We start from the raw sequence: 15,031 nt of genomic DNA, 5'->3' as shown, positions 1-15,031 counted from the left end.
CTTTGAATATTAAAGACATGGGTTGGAAAGTCTTGCCTCAACAGTTTGTGTTTGTAGACTTTAATTATGTATCTGGTACACAGTTTCTGTTACAGTAACTACATCCCATTACCATAATACAGTCATTACCCAGATTTAAGCAAAGAGAAAGAGACGTTAATGAGAGTATCTCTCTACAAACATTACCGTTGCTGATGCTGAATCCCATCAGCAGGAAGGAGACAGCATTGTTTGGCACAAGCTTAAGTTATACTGTATCGGTCTGTAATTTCGAAGAAAATCTTTAATTCTTCTATGAAAGCAATCAGTCATTTGAAGCCTGATGAGTGCCGCTCCTCTAGCTGTGTTCAGATAATCATTAATTGGACAGTAAGTCAATCTCATCCATTATGCAGCCCCACCCGGGAAACACTCGCAGCGGAATAATGGGGAAATCGTTGGAGGCAGGCAGGAGGCGTGCGAGAACGTTAGGAAGGTTACATTTGAAACGTAACATCGGGTAGCCGGGTAATTAATGGCAGCGAGGCCGAGGAAGTCTCAGGGCCTGGCGAACGAGTGGATGACATGCAGAGCGAGGGAGTGGGTCAATGACAGGAAAAAGAGATGGAGGAAGAGATAGGAAATCAATTTGTAGACCTGTTGTGGTCATCAGGGGTGGGGTTGGGACAAGCAGAGATGAAGATAACAGAAAAGGAGAGAGCAGTGATTGGATTTCATAGAGGAGTCGTGACCAGTGAGAAGAAGTTCTAGAGGTGGGAGGGGGGGGTTGGAGGCAACAACTTGTTGTTAGTAGAAGAAGAGCGTGCAGGTCGTGATTCAGACTGTGGACTGAGATGATTGGCAAAGGACTCAAAGCATTCTGCAAGTCCACTCAACAGACAAACAGATATGAAATATTTATTAGCCAAATGTAATAATTGGCAGTGGAGGGAAAAATCTGCTCCTTTTCACTGGTTTTCCCTTCAAGAAATGCGAACCCAGCGGTCAACGCTGCCCGTCGTGCTCAGCCTGCGAGTGCCGCTGAAGCCTTTTGATTGGGAGAATTCATACCCTTAGCCTAATTTGTCAAGAACTAGGTTTGCTAAAAATATCTCGGAGAAAAGGGCCAGCCATATTTTAGCTTCCAGTGTGTGTCGTTCAAAATAAACATAGCTGGGATTCTGTGACCCGCACACATACCCGTCAGTAGATATATGTTACAGGCTAGTTCCTCGAGGCTGAGAGAAATTCCTATTTTAGAAGACAGCCCACCAGTCTGTTCTCCCTGAGACATATTTTCCAGCTCTCTCTCTCTCTTTCTCTCTCTCTCTCTCTCTCTCTCTCTCTTACGGAGCTATATTGCAGCCTTGCAGCGTGCATAAAATCATATGTTGCTTACCTGCAACCATGGTGATGTAAATGGCCCAGAGGGACAGTTACCATGGGGACAGAAATATGATTAACAGGCGCTGTATTTGTTTGTCCAGCTAAGCACTTCCACTGGTTTAACTCTCTCTAATGCATGATTAAGCACTGTTAAGAAAGGCACACTGGTCCACACCTGGTGCAGAGGACATGAAATTGCTTCCATTTAGCCTTCCCTTCCTTCTCCATTTCAGCCACACTCGCTCGATCCCGTAAGACTCTACCGCTCTGTCTCCTTGATCCCCATCTCCCTGTCCTTTACGCTTTATTCATCAACCACTCTTACATTTTCCTTCCTCTCCCTTGTTTCCTCCCTCCCTCCCTCACCCACCTCTCCAACATCTGCCTGACAACAAGGCTGCCTGTCTTTAAAAAAAAAAAAAAAAAAAAAAGTAAGACCAGTAGCAGCACTGGTGATGGTGGCAGTGGTGGGGAATGGATACGTGTGAGTGTGCAGGTGGGGTTGCACAGACAGACGGAGAGACAGGTCGGTGATTGTGGATGATGAGCTGTCATGACGGGAGACGGAGCAGGGGTAGCTTGTGGATAGCGGCGTCGGTGGCCTTTTGTCTGGCACCCGTTCCACCACACATCAAATCCTTTATGCACGCAGACAGTGAGACTGGTAAACAGACGTTTGGTAAACGGCTTGTTCTATCACAATAACTGATAGATCGATACAACGTAGCATGAAATCACATTTCATTTGGTGTAAGATTGGAGTCTGAATGCGAGTCAGACACAGCGGTGGCCGACTGTGCTCAAATGGAGATCTGAAGTTATTGCGTAGCTCTTTAAGTGTCAAAATTTAATTCTGGGAAAAACGCTGCCTCATAATTTATATGTGCATTAACCTTTGTGTGTGTAGATGTGTGTGTACTCATATTGTGGGGACTTAAATCTGTTTACATAGTCACATTGTAGGGACTTATGGCTGCACAGTGCAAGTCCTTATAACATCAGTCATTACATTTTCGGGTGAAGACCTGGGTTGTGGTTAGGGTAAGTCTCCAGGAAATTAATGTTTGTCTATGTAATGTCCACAAAAGTGATGGAAACCCAGCTCTGTGTGTGTGGGCATGCATTGCTCATGTCGTGGGGACAGACATGTCAAGTCCCCATAAAGTAAATCAATAACTTTTATGGTGTAAACTTAATGTTGGGCTTAGGTGGTCAAATTAAGGGTTAAGATTAGGCGAGTAGTGGTCGTGGTCATGGTTAGGATAAGTCCCCAGGAAATTAATGTAAGTCTGTGTAATGTCCCCAAAAATGATGGAAACACGTGTCGGTGCGTGTGCATGTGTGTGTGTTACTATGTGTGGGCTGGCGATTACGTCAGCCGCAGCTTCCCTTGAGGGTAACCAGTCTCATATTTCCCATGAGCCTCATTGAGCCCCGACACTCAGGCTGAGGCAATCAGTCGACAGCTGCTGCACGCAGATGCTGCCCCCTTCTGTCTCTCTGAGGAAGCACAACAATAACAACACAGCTCATTTGAATAATGGATAAATGCTGTGTGATTGATGAGCCTGTAAACACTGGTTACGGTCTGCTCTGCTTATCAATCAACAATAATGGCCGAACATGTCATTAAGATTGGTTAGCTCTGTCTGGTAAAGTGATTGTCAAGTTCTGAAATGACTGAACAGATTGATTACTTCATCAGATGGGAAGTAAAGTGAACAGTAACTTCATAATGTATGTGAGGGGTGGGGCTTTCTGGCATTTGTGAGCATTTGTGTGTGTGGTTTTTTTTTGGGTTTATGAAAACAGAATTAAAATGGTAAACTGTGTGTTTGTTTGTGTACTTTTATGCACCAGGTATGTCGGGAATACCAGCGGGGTAACTGCACACGTGGGGAGAATGACTGCCGCTTTGCCCACCCTGCAGATAGCACTATGATTGACACCAACGACAACACAGTCACTGTGTGTATGGACTACATTAAAGGTCGCTGCTCGAGGGAGAAGTGCAAGTACTTTCACCCTCCGGCTCACCTGCAGGCCAAGATCAAAGCCGCCCAACACCAAGTCAACCAGGCAGCGGCTGCTGCAGCCATGGTAGGTATCAGTCCACGGTTTACAACACAGAGAAGGACGCAAGCTAAACCACATCTGCTGTAGCGTTGCAGCCTCAGTCGAGTGCAGCCAGAGGAATTACTCTCAATTAAAACAAAATATGAGACTTGATTTCTCATGTAAACCAAATAATGAAGCTCTTCTAGTGCTGACTCATTGAACGTGACATGCGTCTATCCGGTTTTTGAGCACAGCCTGCAGACACTTATTTGGGGATAAGAGCCTTGATTTTCCTCTTTCTTATGGGTGCAGTTGTGTGAGTCTTCTGCCCTGTGCGTTTACTCAACCTCCCAGCACACATCCCAGTCTCTTCTGTTCCCGCTCTCTTCAGCTCTGACCCAATGCGCACTGAGAAGACACAGAGTCGACGTGTGCTTTGTTAGCCGCAGGCTGTAGTGATCGTGCTACTATGCGACCGAGCCTACTGCTCCCTTCCTCCTGCTCCTCCTTGTTTTGCTGCTTTGTCAGTTGTATATTTTGCTGTTTACGGTCAGGTATGTTACTGTGTTTGCTAGACAGTCAAGAAAGTGATGATACTGTTAATTTCAACCCTGTTTCTGCAAAGCACTGATAGTTTTCTTTAAAATGACAAGTTTTCCTCCTCCTGTACTGTACATGACATTATGAACAGGTGCTCCAGAAAGGAGGGTGAGCTTGATTTCAGTTAACCTTTTCATGTTAAAGTTATTCCATGCAGCCAAATCAGATCTGCCTCCACATCCGAGCGATGGCATCGCTGATATCTGCCCTTTTTAACCTCTTTCAAATGTCATGAGCAGATGAATTTCTTTAGTCTTATTTACTGTAGCTTTCAATCAGAGGTGGAAATGCAAATTTCACAATGTGACTTTCTAATTTTATGAACATACGTAAATAAAGGAACAAATGATATTTTCGCAGTGTATTTGAAAGCACACACTCAAGTTCTTTGATGCAACTCGAAGCTAACGTGATCAGCTGAATATCTTTCAGGTTGTTTATCTGCCTCACTTTAAAAAGTAATGTTATTAAAAGATGTGAGACCACAATAAAGTTAAACAGTAAAAAGTTACATGCAATTAATTGTATAACATAACTCAGGATGTATGAAATAATAGAAGTTATAAACAATGTAAAAATGTGTGTTTTAGTAGCTCAAAATAAACATAGAACTGATTCACAGAATTTTTAAAATGTATTCGGGATGCAATTAATAATGAAATTTTAAAACTACAACTAAAATTCAGTGTTTTGTGCTGCTCAGACGATGCAGTGGTGGTTGCAGCCATTGTTTGAGAGTTGGTTTAAGAACTGGCCTGGGACCAGGGGTCAGGATCAAGTTAACCACCCAGCAGTTTAGTTTCAGGGCAAGTAAATCCACGATCTGGAGCAGGGTCTTTTTCATGAGTACATTAGATAATATTCATAGTGTATGTCTGCACAATAACCCAGGATTATCTTAAACTTGAATTTAACAGATCTAGTTAATTGGCTAATCCTCCTTTCTGGACCAGAACACTCCATGAAAATTAACTTTCTTCTGACAATAAACTTCGTCGAGGGCCATAACTCTTCTCAGTAACCTTACAGCCATTAATGTGCATGCATTAGTCTTGTTATTGTTGTATACTGCATTCCAATGATTTGTTTTTTTATTTGTTTGTTTGTTTTTTTGTTTGTTTTTTTTCTCACCAACCCACACTGCACTGCTGCCCCCATGATGCACCTCCGCTTGCTGGTTTATGTTAATGCGCTTGAACCCCATTGGCCCATTGCCATCATGTGCTCGCTGCCTGCTAATTAAGACTCAGTCGGCTGTCAAATCACTGAAGCGACCCCTCGACGCAACTTTTGACCTGGTACTATGACCTTTCACCTTTTAGCTTGGCATGTAGCTGTGGTGTAGTAGATATACTTTTGTAGTACTAAAATAAAGTAGATATTTAATGATCTGAAGTGAGGAAACACTGAGGGTGATGAACTGATTGTGTCCATTTGTTTTGTAGCATAAACATTGTGATAAAATGACCGTTTGAATCTTGATTTTAACTTCCACAAAAAAAAGTCTTACATAGGAAACACTCTGCCTTTTCCACTGTCAATGGTCAGTTCATCACCTCAAGTGAGTCTCCAAAGCAAATACTTGGCATGAAAGTGTAATATTTTAGTGTCTAATAAGGTATGGTAGTCTTTGCATGAATTTGTCACTTCCCATATTGCATGTGTAATTGTTGAAGAGGTGTCATAACAGTCTTAACATGGCTTATAGTGTACTATTATCATGGAGCTGGCAGTGCAGCTTTCCCTAATCATTTCTCTTGACGGTCCAACAATCAATACAATAACTTGTATTATAGCTGTCGTTATCTTTACAGAAAGATCTAGCTATGCCTTAGCCTGCAAAGTAATTATTCCATGTACTGTATTGTTCCAAATCATATCATAAGGTTGGTGACATTGTGCTGAGTTTTGACTGTTTTTTTGTTGATAGATGTCACAGTTTGTCAGCTAGAGCCACCGTCCTGTCTCCCTCTGACAGATTTAGTGTAGTTCACTGCTTGCTTGCCAGTGTTTGTAATAGCTGTTTGGAAGGGCAACTTTATCTTCTAATGAAATTCTTTCTTCTCTCTGTCCTGAATGTCACTGCTACCATCCTTTGATTTCCCTCACTCCCATCCCTTTATTTTGGTGTCGTCCCCTCATCAGGGGCTCCCTCCCGTCTTGCCTCCTTTACCAAAGAGACCTGCACTTGAAAAAGCCAACGGTGCCACCACTATGTTCAATGCTGGCGTATTCCAGTACCAACAGGCCCTGGCCAACATGCAGTTTCAGCAGCAGGCTGCCTTCATACCATCAGGTAAGGCCTGAGCCTTCTTTTATGTGTTTGTGGCAGTTGTCCCATTGCTATTGGCTGTCGAATCACATGCAGTTTCTCACAAATCTTCTTGATTGTGTTGCGGCACCAGCAGTGAGTGGCTGAATGATGGTGTGATTTCATTGTTTTGACAAACTTGCATGGATTTGGTTTACAGTTGCACCTGTACAGTATTTAGAGCATGGGTGCAAGTATCAGAAGTAGGATTGTTTTTTCTAATGTGTAGGCATTTAGCATATTAACTTAGCAAATTTACACTGCTTGAAACTGGTCCCTATATTCTCCTAATGTATCAGCATTATTAATGGCTTAACCCTCCTGAAAAGATTCATGGATACAGACTAGGGAACAATTTTGCATCTTTTACTACATATCAATTCTTGTATCTGCAGCTCTGTCCTTTACTGCCTCATGTTTGATTAATTTTTCAAGAGGATATTATAATCTCACAGAATCAACTGGGAGTCAGAACCTATCCCATAAACCTTGCAGACGGGGTCATGTTGCTTTTTTTCCTGCCCTAACAAATCACCCATCACGGAGTCAGGGCAGCCTGACAGGCAAAACTCGGGTCATCAAAAACGCTGTCATTGTCTGCGCTGAGTATCAAGGTGAACCAGATCACTTTTATCAACTTTTCTTTTCCCTCATCTGGTTTTTGGCAAATGGACGAGAGTAACGTGACACAGTTTAAAGAAATGTTATTGAGTAAATCAAACTGCAAAGTGGGGGACGTGTCTCTGCTCCATCCCCAGTGGAAATGACGCCCTTAATATACAGTATGTGTGTGTATACGCAGTCCACAAACAGACACACGCGCAGCTTCTTTGAGCTGCTCTCGTCTGGCCACTGCATAGTCATCTTCCCCTGCGTTCCATATTCTCATCTGACAGCCTAAGAATAGCCTGCCATCGATTCCCATCTGTGAGCGATTCGGATACTCAGATCCTCACATGTTCCACGCTGCTGGACTGTCAGGTCACTGCAACGCACTTTGAGGATTTTGAAAGCAGGTCATTTGAAAACTACCACGGCGCAAACAGCTGTTACGCTGCTGACAGGAAAATGGGACCACTGGCAGGGTTTAATCTGCCCTTCCTTTTAACGGAGCAGTGAGAGTTGAACAGTAAACTGGGGCTAGTCGGGCAGAGCGCGAAGTTTTCTCAGCTCTATATCTCGTGCATATGATTCCTATGCTGTGCGGTATGCGCGGCTGCAGCGATCGTGACACGTGCAAAGGAATGATTATGTAACATCGGTACATATCGGAGCTATACAGCCTTTGCATTGAAGCCAGCAGATTACCATATTCACTGCACAGTTTGTTCATACCAAGATTGAATCCAGTGTGTCTGACTTTATAACACTTGTAATGAGTTTTCTTGATTTCTTCTCCCTATTCACTCCACTCCCTGTTGCAATGCATGATGGGCAGGCTCGATATTGTGCATGACACCTGCAACAAGTGTTGGTAGGTGCCAGCTTTCCTTACTGATTATCTTTTAGCCCATTTTAGTCACTCACGTGTCATTCAACTCACCGCATAATGTGAGCACATTCTCCATTTTGTGAATTCAGACCCTGACATGAATTTAAAACATATGTACGTAAGATCTCTTCAAAGCAGTCGACAGTGTGGCTGATAGAACATGATTTGCAAATTTTGATTTTGAATTTAACTGTGTGTGATTTCAATTGGAAGCTGATGTGTTTCATGATATTCTGCAGGACATCTTTGTGATATGGAATGAACCCCTCTTTGCTCTGCCACACTTCTGTCTGTCACCTAATGCTTGTTGCAGTTCAGAATCCCCCTGACTCCCCCCTTGCTTCATTATACTTCCATCCCAAGCTCTCTAACCCCCCCGAGCACCTCATTATACTGTCTGCTTATACATGCCATATAAACATGAGGAGTTATTAGTGGTAGTGGAAGATGTAGTCGCTGACTTTTCGCATTATTTGTAGCGGTAATTATAATGTTCCTGTTTAGGGAGGTGAAACAAAAGCCAATTAGTTAGCCTGTTTAGTATGAATGCCCCCCCAAAAAAAGCCTGTAAAAGAAAAATCTGAATTTATATTTTGCTCTTCAGATTTGCCAATTAGCTGCATTTCACTGGAAAGAACAGGAAAGATCATCGGAAAGCAATTTAAAAAGATGTCGTCTCATGTTTATTAGCATTCTATAGACAGACATACAAATGAAGTGTTGACATGAAAAGCTTTAAATCTGCTCTGGTTCAACTGCCTGTGTGATCTTTCCCTCCAAGTACCCATGATGCACGGTGCTACTCCAGCCACTGTGTCTGCAGCCACCACATCTGCCACAAGTGTTCCCTTTGCAACCGCAACAGCCAATCAGGTTTGCTCCTCTCCTGCCTTCTCTCTCTCTCTCTCTCTTTCTCTTTTCACTCCCGGTATCGGCTTTGACTTTTCAGTATCTGTTAGTTTATTCCTTTTTTTTTTTTTTTTAAATCTCATAATTCCCACGTGCCTCTTAATGAAATACGCATGAATGGTGCACAAGGCTCATCTCTGATCTCTGCTAGCTTTTCAGAGCATCTCATACTGTGATTACTTAGATAATTACAATGCTTGTCTTTATTATCAGTGTAGGTTGAAGTGCTGTTTGTCCTCATTTCAGCTCATGTCTCTGTCTTCTGTCCTTCTCCCCCTCCCCTCCGTTCTTTTCCCCTCTCAATCAGATTCCAATAATATCTGCAGACCATCTGACTAGTCACAAGTATGTGACCCAGATGTAGGAGTCTCAGACAGAACAGTATGTACCGCACCTCTTTCTCACATATCACACACTGCGTTTGGACCAACACTGTTACATTTCATCCAAGCGGCTCCGAAACTGTTATGAGAAGCATTTGGCACAACTTCTTTTTTTTTTTTTTTTTCTTTTTTGCAGCTGACAAATTTGTTTCTTCAAGCATTTATTAGTAATACCATCATTATCATTTTAATCTAATGACCCACTTTATTCAAGTAATGTAGAACTTTTAGGAAGAGTTTGGTCTTTTGGGAAATGTGCTTATTTGCTTTCTTGCTGATAGATATGAAGCTGCGGGCAGCAACTGGTTAGCTTAGCATAGAGACTGGAAACAGGGGGTCACAGCTAGCCTGAGTCTGTGTATGGGTAACAGAATCTGCCTGCCAGCACCTCTAAAGCTCACTAATTAGCATGTTATATCTCACTGTTTAATCCTTGGTTCACTCTCGGTTAGGCCAGTCACATCCCTGAATGAAGAATAAATGTATTCCCCGAAATGTTGATTTATTGACATTCTTGCTGGCAGCAGAGTTGAGGCCTGGTTTCAAGACAAGAGGAAATGTCTAAACTGAGCATTTTTAGAGCTTTTGTCATCTTCTTTCGCAGCTGATTTGCTGTGTTTTTCCTTCCAGATGGAACTGGAGCCTGCTGGTGTCGAGTCCAAGATTAGCGGTCACCCATCATGCCTGTAACATCAAGAGAACCAAATCTGAGTTGGTTTGGAATAAATCTGCATGTTAACATAGGAGGCACAGTTTGTTAGGATTGTTTTCACGTGTACTTCACGCACACTATTACACAACAACCGAAAAAGAACGTCATTTGCATTACAGACTGCCTTTCGCTCTGTAGAGGCAACTTACCTTTATTCACCAGACACACTCTGAATGTTAACATGAGGTAAATGTGCGGAGCAGTCATCAAAAAAACCGGCGGGATTGGCACGTCCATTGACCAAGAATCATGACTTGTGTTTGTTTATCGGTTGTTGGTCCTCTGACCTAAATGTGTTCATTTGTTTACACAAAAGTGCACCTTGTATTTCAGTCGAGGTAAGAGAAATCTGGCTGAATCACATGTGCGTGCACGATGATTTTGTTTCTGATTTTGTTCTGTTCGACCGGTGAGAAGGGGAATGACATGAGTGCACTCAGAGGCAGAATAGCAACTGAATGTCTGTGAGGTGTCTTTCAAACCTTTGTAGCCTACCTTTCTAGTGTCTCTTAAGCACATGTCTTTAACCACGCAGGCATCCCTGTAAAGTGCCATACATCTCAAAACACATGAATGGTATTTAAGCAGTGTTACAAAGTGTTCAACTCAACAATTCCCTTTAATACGTCTCTTTTCTCTCTTGGACAGCATGTAGTGTCCAACGTCGTGACCTGTCATTACCTGTGATTCCCAATAGCACCACTGCTGATTAGATGACCTTCCCCAAATTGTCTGCTTTACTCAAACGTTCTACTGAATTAATTTTTTTTTTTTTTTTTTTAGACTTACTGTCGGTGTTTAGACAGGAAATGACCGGATCTGTGCTGACACAGATCTCTCCACGATCATTAAGTCTATTGACTCTAAAAGTCTAAAATGAGTCGGATGCGGGGGTCACGGCCAGCACGAGAGACCAAAGACTCTCCTAACGATGAAGATGTTACGATGACTAGCTTTGAAACAACAGGGCAATCAGTCGGTATCCAAACTGCTGTGAGACAGAAGTCACAATCGACGGCGCAGCTGGCGATGGAGATGTGATTTGTACGACATGATTTGTTTTTTTATGTTTGTATGGTTATGCATATTTTATGGCAGATTGTCGAAGTAGATTCAGTGTAGTGTATATATAGTCTGACATATTTAAGAATATTTGTTTAATACGTCTACCTGAGAACTGTTTTCAGATAGTCAGCCAAAGTCTTTTTGTGTCACTGTTACTAGATATTGTAGGTAGGCTCGTGGGGGCAGAACTCTCGAAACGTGTGGGCCGCGTTGGCGAGCTCGAAGAAAGGTCGGGCGGAAAGAGTAGATCTCTAGAACTCTTAGTTTTCGTTGTGTTCTGGGTGTTCTTCAGGCATATTTAATTGGTGGATAGTACAGGGAAAGTGGCAAGAATATAAACGATTGTATTACTCATCCAAAGCCTTAGAATGTACCATCGGGTCAGCACAATGCAACATGCCATTTTGAACCATCCAGTTGCCTAATCCACGCCACATTAACACACACACACACACACACACACACACACACACACACACACATGCACGCACACGCACACACATACACACACACAGAGCACTATGTAATTGTCACTTTTTTTGTCGGCGTTTTCTTAACTTTCTTGTAGTTTTTCTTTAGATGAGAAGTGTTTTACTTTATTTTGTCCGGATGATATTTTGATATTTAGTTCTGATTTTTTAGTTTTGCTTATTATATTTATCTTTCTTATAATGAATATAAGGTAAAAGTGTGTGTTTGTGTGTTCCTCATGCACAGTTTCCTGAAATTCCATGTAATGTTAATTTTAGTATGATTATGATTGTAAACTCAATATTTTCTACGTTATGCATATTGTTGAACTGTATGCATATTGTTCATTTCTCTAGTCTCTTTGTGTTCTTTGAACAAAGATGTTTTATATGAGTATCTAACAGTGATGAAATAATAGAACAGAGAGGCTAAGTTGTCACTGTGGCAACCATCGCCGATAACCGAGTAATATTTTAATGATTGTAAGGTTTGTAACTAGTCATTTAAGAAAAAAAAGACTATTATAAAAATCTAGTTCTTAGATGTTTAGAGTAAAGATGTTATTTTCTACTGTATCCATTTCAAATAGTAACTATTGTTTTAATATTTTTACTCTCCCTGGAAATTGGGCCATGTTGGAAAACAAGCTGCATATTTGATCACTTTTTCGGGGGCGTTGCTGGCGGGGTCAGGTGAACGTGGCAAGGGGGGAACCGAGTGTGCGCACTCATCTCTCACTTAGCCAACTGCAAACAACAAGGGTGGGGTGGGGAATCTCAAGGCAACAAAGGTGATAAAGGTTGACTTTTTTGCACTTCTGTACATAGTCAAAAAAGAGAGAATCATGTATATTGAGATCTTATTTTGAATAAAAAAAAATAATGTCTATAACGACAAGGAATTTTGCTAGGATAACAAAAAAAAAAAATCTTATGAAAGGCTGAACAAAATTGCTTGCATCAAAAGGGCACTGAGTTCTCGCTCTCCGACCCCTTTCAGAAAAGGCCAAGTGTTGCTCTTCTTTTTTGTCAGCAGCTTGTAGTTTGCCAGGTAACCTTCCGGAGGAGGCGTCCACTACCCTCCAGCAAGGGCCTGTGACTGGGTTTGTCTGGTCCCCTAACCTGCCTGTACTGACAGGTCTGTGTGTCATGGCCACGCCCTCCCAGGCCCAACCAATCACAACACGTCCTGTCTCTTTACTTTACTCAGAGAGGAATGCATGTTAAAGGAAATACATATACCGTTTAAAAAAAAAAAATCACGACAGTAATATTGAATAAGAAAACATGTTACACAGAAAGATGTATTTACAGTATACAATATTCTATCAATGTAATGGAATAAAATATATATAAAAAATACAAAAATAGAATAGTCGTTTATTTAAAGAAAAAAAAAAAGATTCCTGAAAATATACTCACTGAAGTTTTACCACTTGGAGAGTTAAAATACATGCAACACAAACACCATAGCTATAAGTATGTTCTTTATGTTAATGTAAGCTGTGCTTCTAGTAGATGAAACTGACCAAACAGGAATGTAGTTCAACATCAGGCAGAATTTAGGAGTCATTTCAGATTGAAATACAGTTTTGTGGTTTGGTCATTAAGTCGTTAGTTTGGAATATTGTCCTGATCATCTTTGTCACCTCTCATCTCCTACAAGCACGCATGCTTACGTTTATGATATAATGTAAACTGAACTTTTTTTCATTTGTTGTTTGTTTTCTCTGCTTGTAGTGCTAATATGATGTATTCTGTCCTCTGCTGCAGTTTGTTTCTGCTTGTTTTACCGCTCCGGGCCCCCTGAAAGCATGTGTCATGTTTGCATGCCGGCCACCTCCGAAAAGCACCTGCGGAGAAAACCTCGGATTGTCGCAGTCTAAAGCCATAAAATATAATCTCATCCGAATGAAATGTGTGAGAAGAAACCAGCAAAGAAATGGAGGTGGGAAATTGTACCTTGTGGATGTGGTAGGAACATGTTTGCTGGGGTTTTGTTAACTACAACATCATGTAATAACTGAAGCCATGAATGTAGCTAATAGAACCTGATGAACCTGTGCTGTGCCAACGTTGATGGATGTGTGTGGTGAAGAGAAAAAGCTCTTGACACATTTTTTTCATGGGGCCTGCATTGCTATATTTGATTCTTGCTGTTATGAATTAAAAAATGTAATAAAAATTTACAAACGAACTGAAGTAAAGATGAGTTTGCTTGAGAGGCATTATTTCGGGGCTTGGAGCTTAAATTTGCTCTGTGTAGTTAAAGTAAGAGCTCCACAAAACACACACACTGTTTGTTTTCTTGCAGAGAGTTTGATGAGAAGTCAACCATATGAGGCTGCAGCCGTTCCGCAAAAAGCAAAATCTAAGTAAGATAAAGGATATTATTCTAAGACATATCTTCTTACCAGGCAGTTTTTATGTTGGAGCATTTCACTTTTTTCAAGCTTTTTGGTCCTTATTTATCTTAATAAGATTTTAGAACTTCAGAATCAGTATTTCTTTGTATTCAGACAAATGAACTCATATTAGTCTGGTTGCACTACTTTTAAGATCAGTGTGGTTCATATTTTTACTGTTTTATTTTAAATCTTAAGGTAAGTGAAAATTTCCCGTTCTGTTGACAATTTTGCTTATTTTAATTCATATTTTCCCCTTATTTTTATTGCTTTTTAAAATTGTTTTTCAGAGCTGAGTTTTGCAGTGCAGATAGCTTAGCTTAGCACAAAGACTGGAAACATATGGAAGCAGCTAGCGTGCCCTAAAGCAAACCAAATCCACCTACCAGCACCTGTAAATTATAAAGTGATATCTTGTTTGTTTAATCTGTACAAAAACAGAGGTATAAAAATGAGAAATGATTTTACGGAGGGTTGTGTGTGTTTATGAGTGTGTGTGTGTGTGTATGTGTGCCCATGTATTACTCACGTTGTGGGGGCATAATTGTGTTTACACAGTCACATTGAGGGGACTCCCCTTACTTGTGGGGACAAAATACAGGTCAAATTTTAGGGTGAAGACTGGGGTTAAGGTTAGGTTTAGGTTAAGGTTAATGTAGGGGGGTTAGGGGTGATGAAAACCTAATGTGTGTGTGTGTGTGTGTGTGTGTGTGTGTCCGTGTATTACTCACATTGTGGGGACTCACCTTACTTATGGGGACAAAATACAGGTCCCCACAAGTTAAATCATTACATTTTAGGGTAAAGACTGAGGATAGGGTTACGGGTTAGGTAAGGTCAGGTTAGGCATAGCATTAGGAATAGGCAAATAGTGGTTATGGATAGGGCTAAGGTTAGGGTTAGGGTTAGGGTTAGGGTTAGGCATGCGCGCGCGCGCACAAGCATTTCTTGGCTGGACACAATGACATCCTTCTTGTCATCACCTTGAGGTTGGTGGACGTGGTGGAGACTCCAAGAATTCTCTGCCCAAGAGGTGGTCCTGGACATCAGCCCACTTATCGGCTCATCTAACTCTTCATCTTTCCCCAAATTTGTGAACAGTGATGTCATACAACACTGAGCCAGTAACTTAAAACCATTATATAAATTAAAGTGTTGTTAATGCCCCGAATAAGCCATCATATTAAAAAGTGCACTACTGTGTCTGAATAAAGTTTTATATGTATTTATGTGTATTACTGGCGTTATTACACAGGCGAAT

General features: G+C 41.4%; 1 protein-coding gene across 11 annotated transcripts in view; it reads left to right on the top strand.

The window, feature by feature from the left end:
- The window catches only part of LOC143323015 (muscleblind-like protein 1), a 65,185-nt gene extending 51,623 nt beyond the window's left edge, over positions 1 to 13,562 (top strand). For 6 of the 11 annotated variants that reach the window (XM_076734544.1, XM_076734545.1, XM_076734553.1 and 3 more), the window contains 7 exons: positions 3,226 to 3,465; positions 5,268 to 5,321; positions 6,169 to 6,319; positions 7,773 to 7,808; positions 8,608 to 8,699; positions 9,043 to 9,116; positions 9,749 to 13,562. In XM_076734544.1, the coding sequence (XP_076590659.1) occupies positions 3,226 to 3,465; positions 5,268 to 5,321; positions 6,169 to 6,319; positions 7,773 to 7,808; positions 8,608 to 8,699; positions 9,043 to 9,099 (630 nt within the window). In that variant the 3' untranslated portion in view covers positions 9,100 to 9,116; positions 9,749 to 13,562. The remainder of the gene's footprint in view (positions 1 to 3,225; positions 3,466 to 5,267; positions 5,322 to 6,168; positions 6,320 to 7,772; positions 7,809 to 8,607; positions 8,700 to 9,042; positions 9,117 to 9,748) is intronic. The other 5 variants (XM_076734546.1, XM_076734550.1, XM_076734549.1 and 2 more) reach the window with 5 other exon arrangements.
- Positions 13,563 to 15,031: the final 1,469 nt, after the last annotated feature.

This window comes from Chaetodon auriga, chromosome 7 (genome assembly GCF_051107435.1).
Source record: "Chaetodon auriga isolate fChaAug3 chromosome 7, fChaAug3.hap1, whole genome shotgun sequence".
In the NCBI taxonomy this organism is placed as follows: Eukaryota; Metazoa; Chordata; class Actinopteri; order Chaetodontiformes; family Chaetodontidae; genus Chaetodon; species Chaetodon auriga.
The sequence above is the reverse complement of the archived record's forward strand: the minus strand, read 5'-3'. Positions and strand labels throughout refer to the sequence as shown.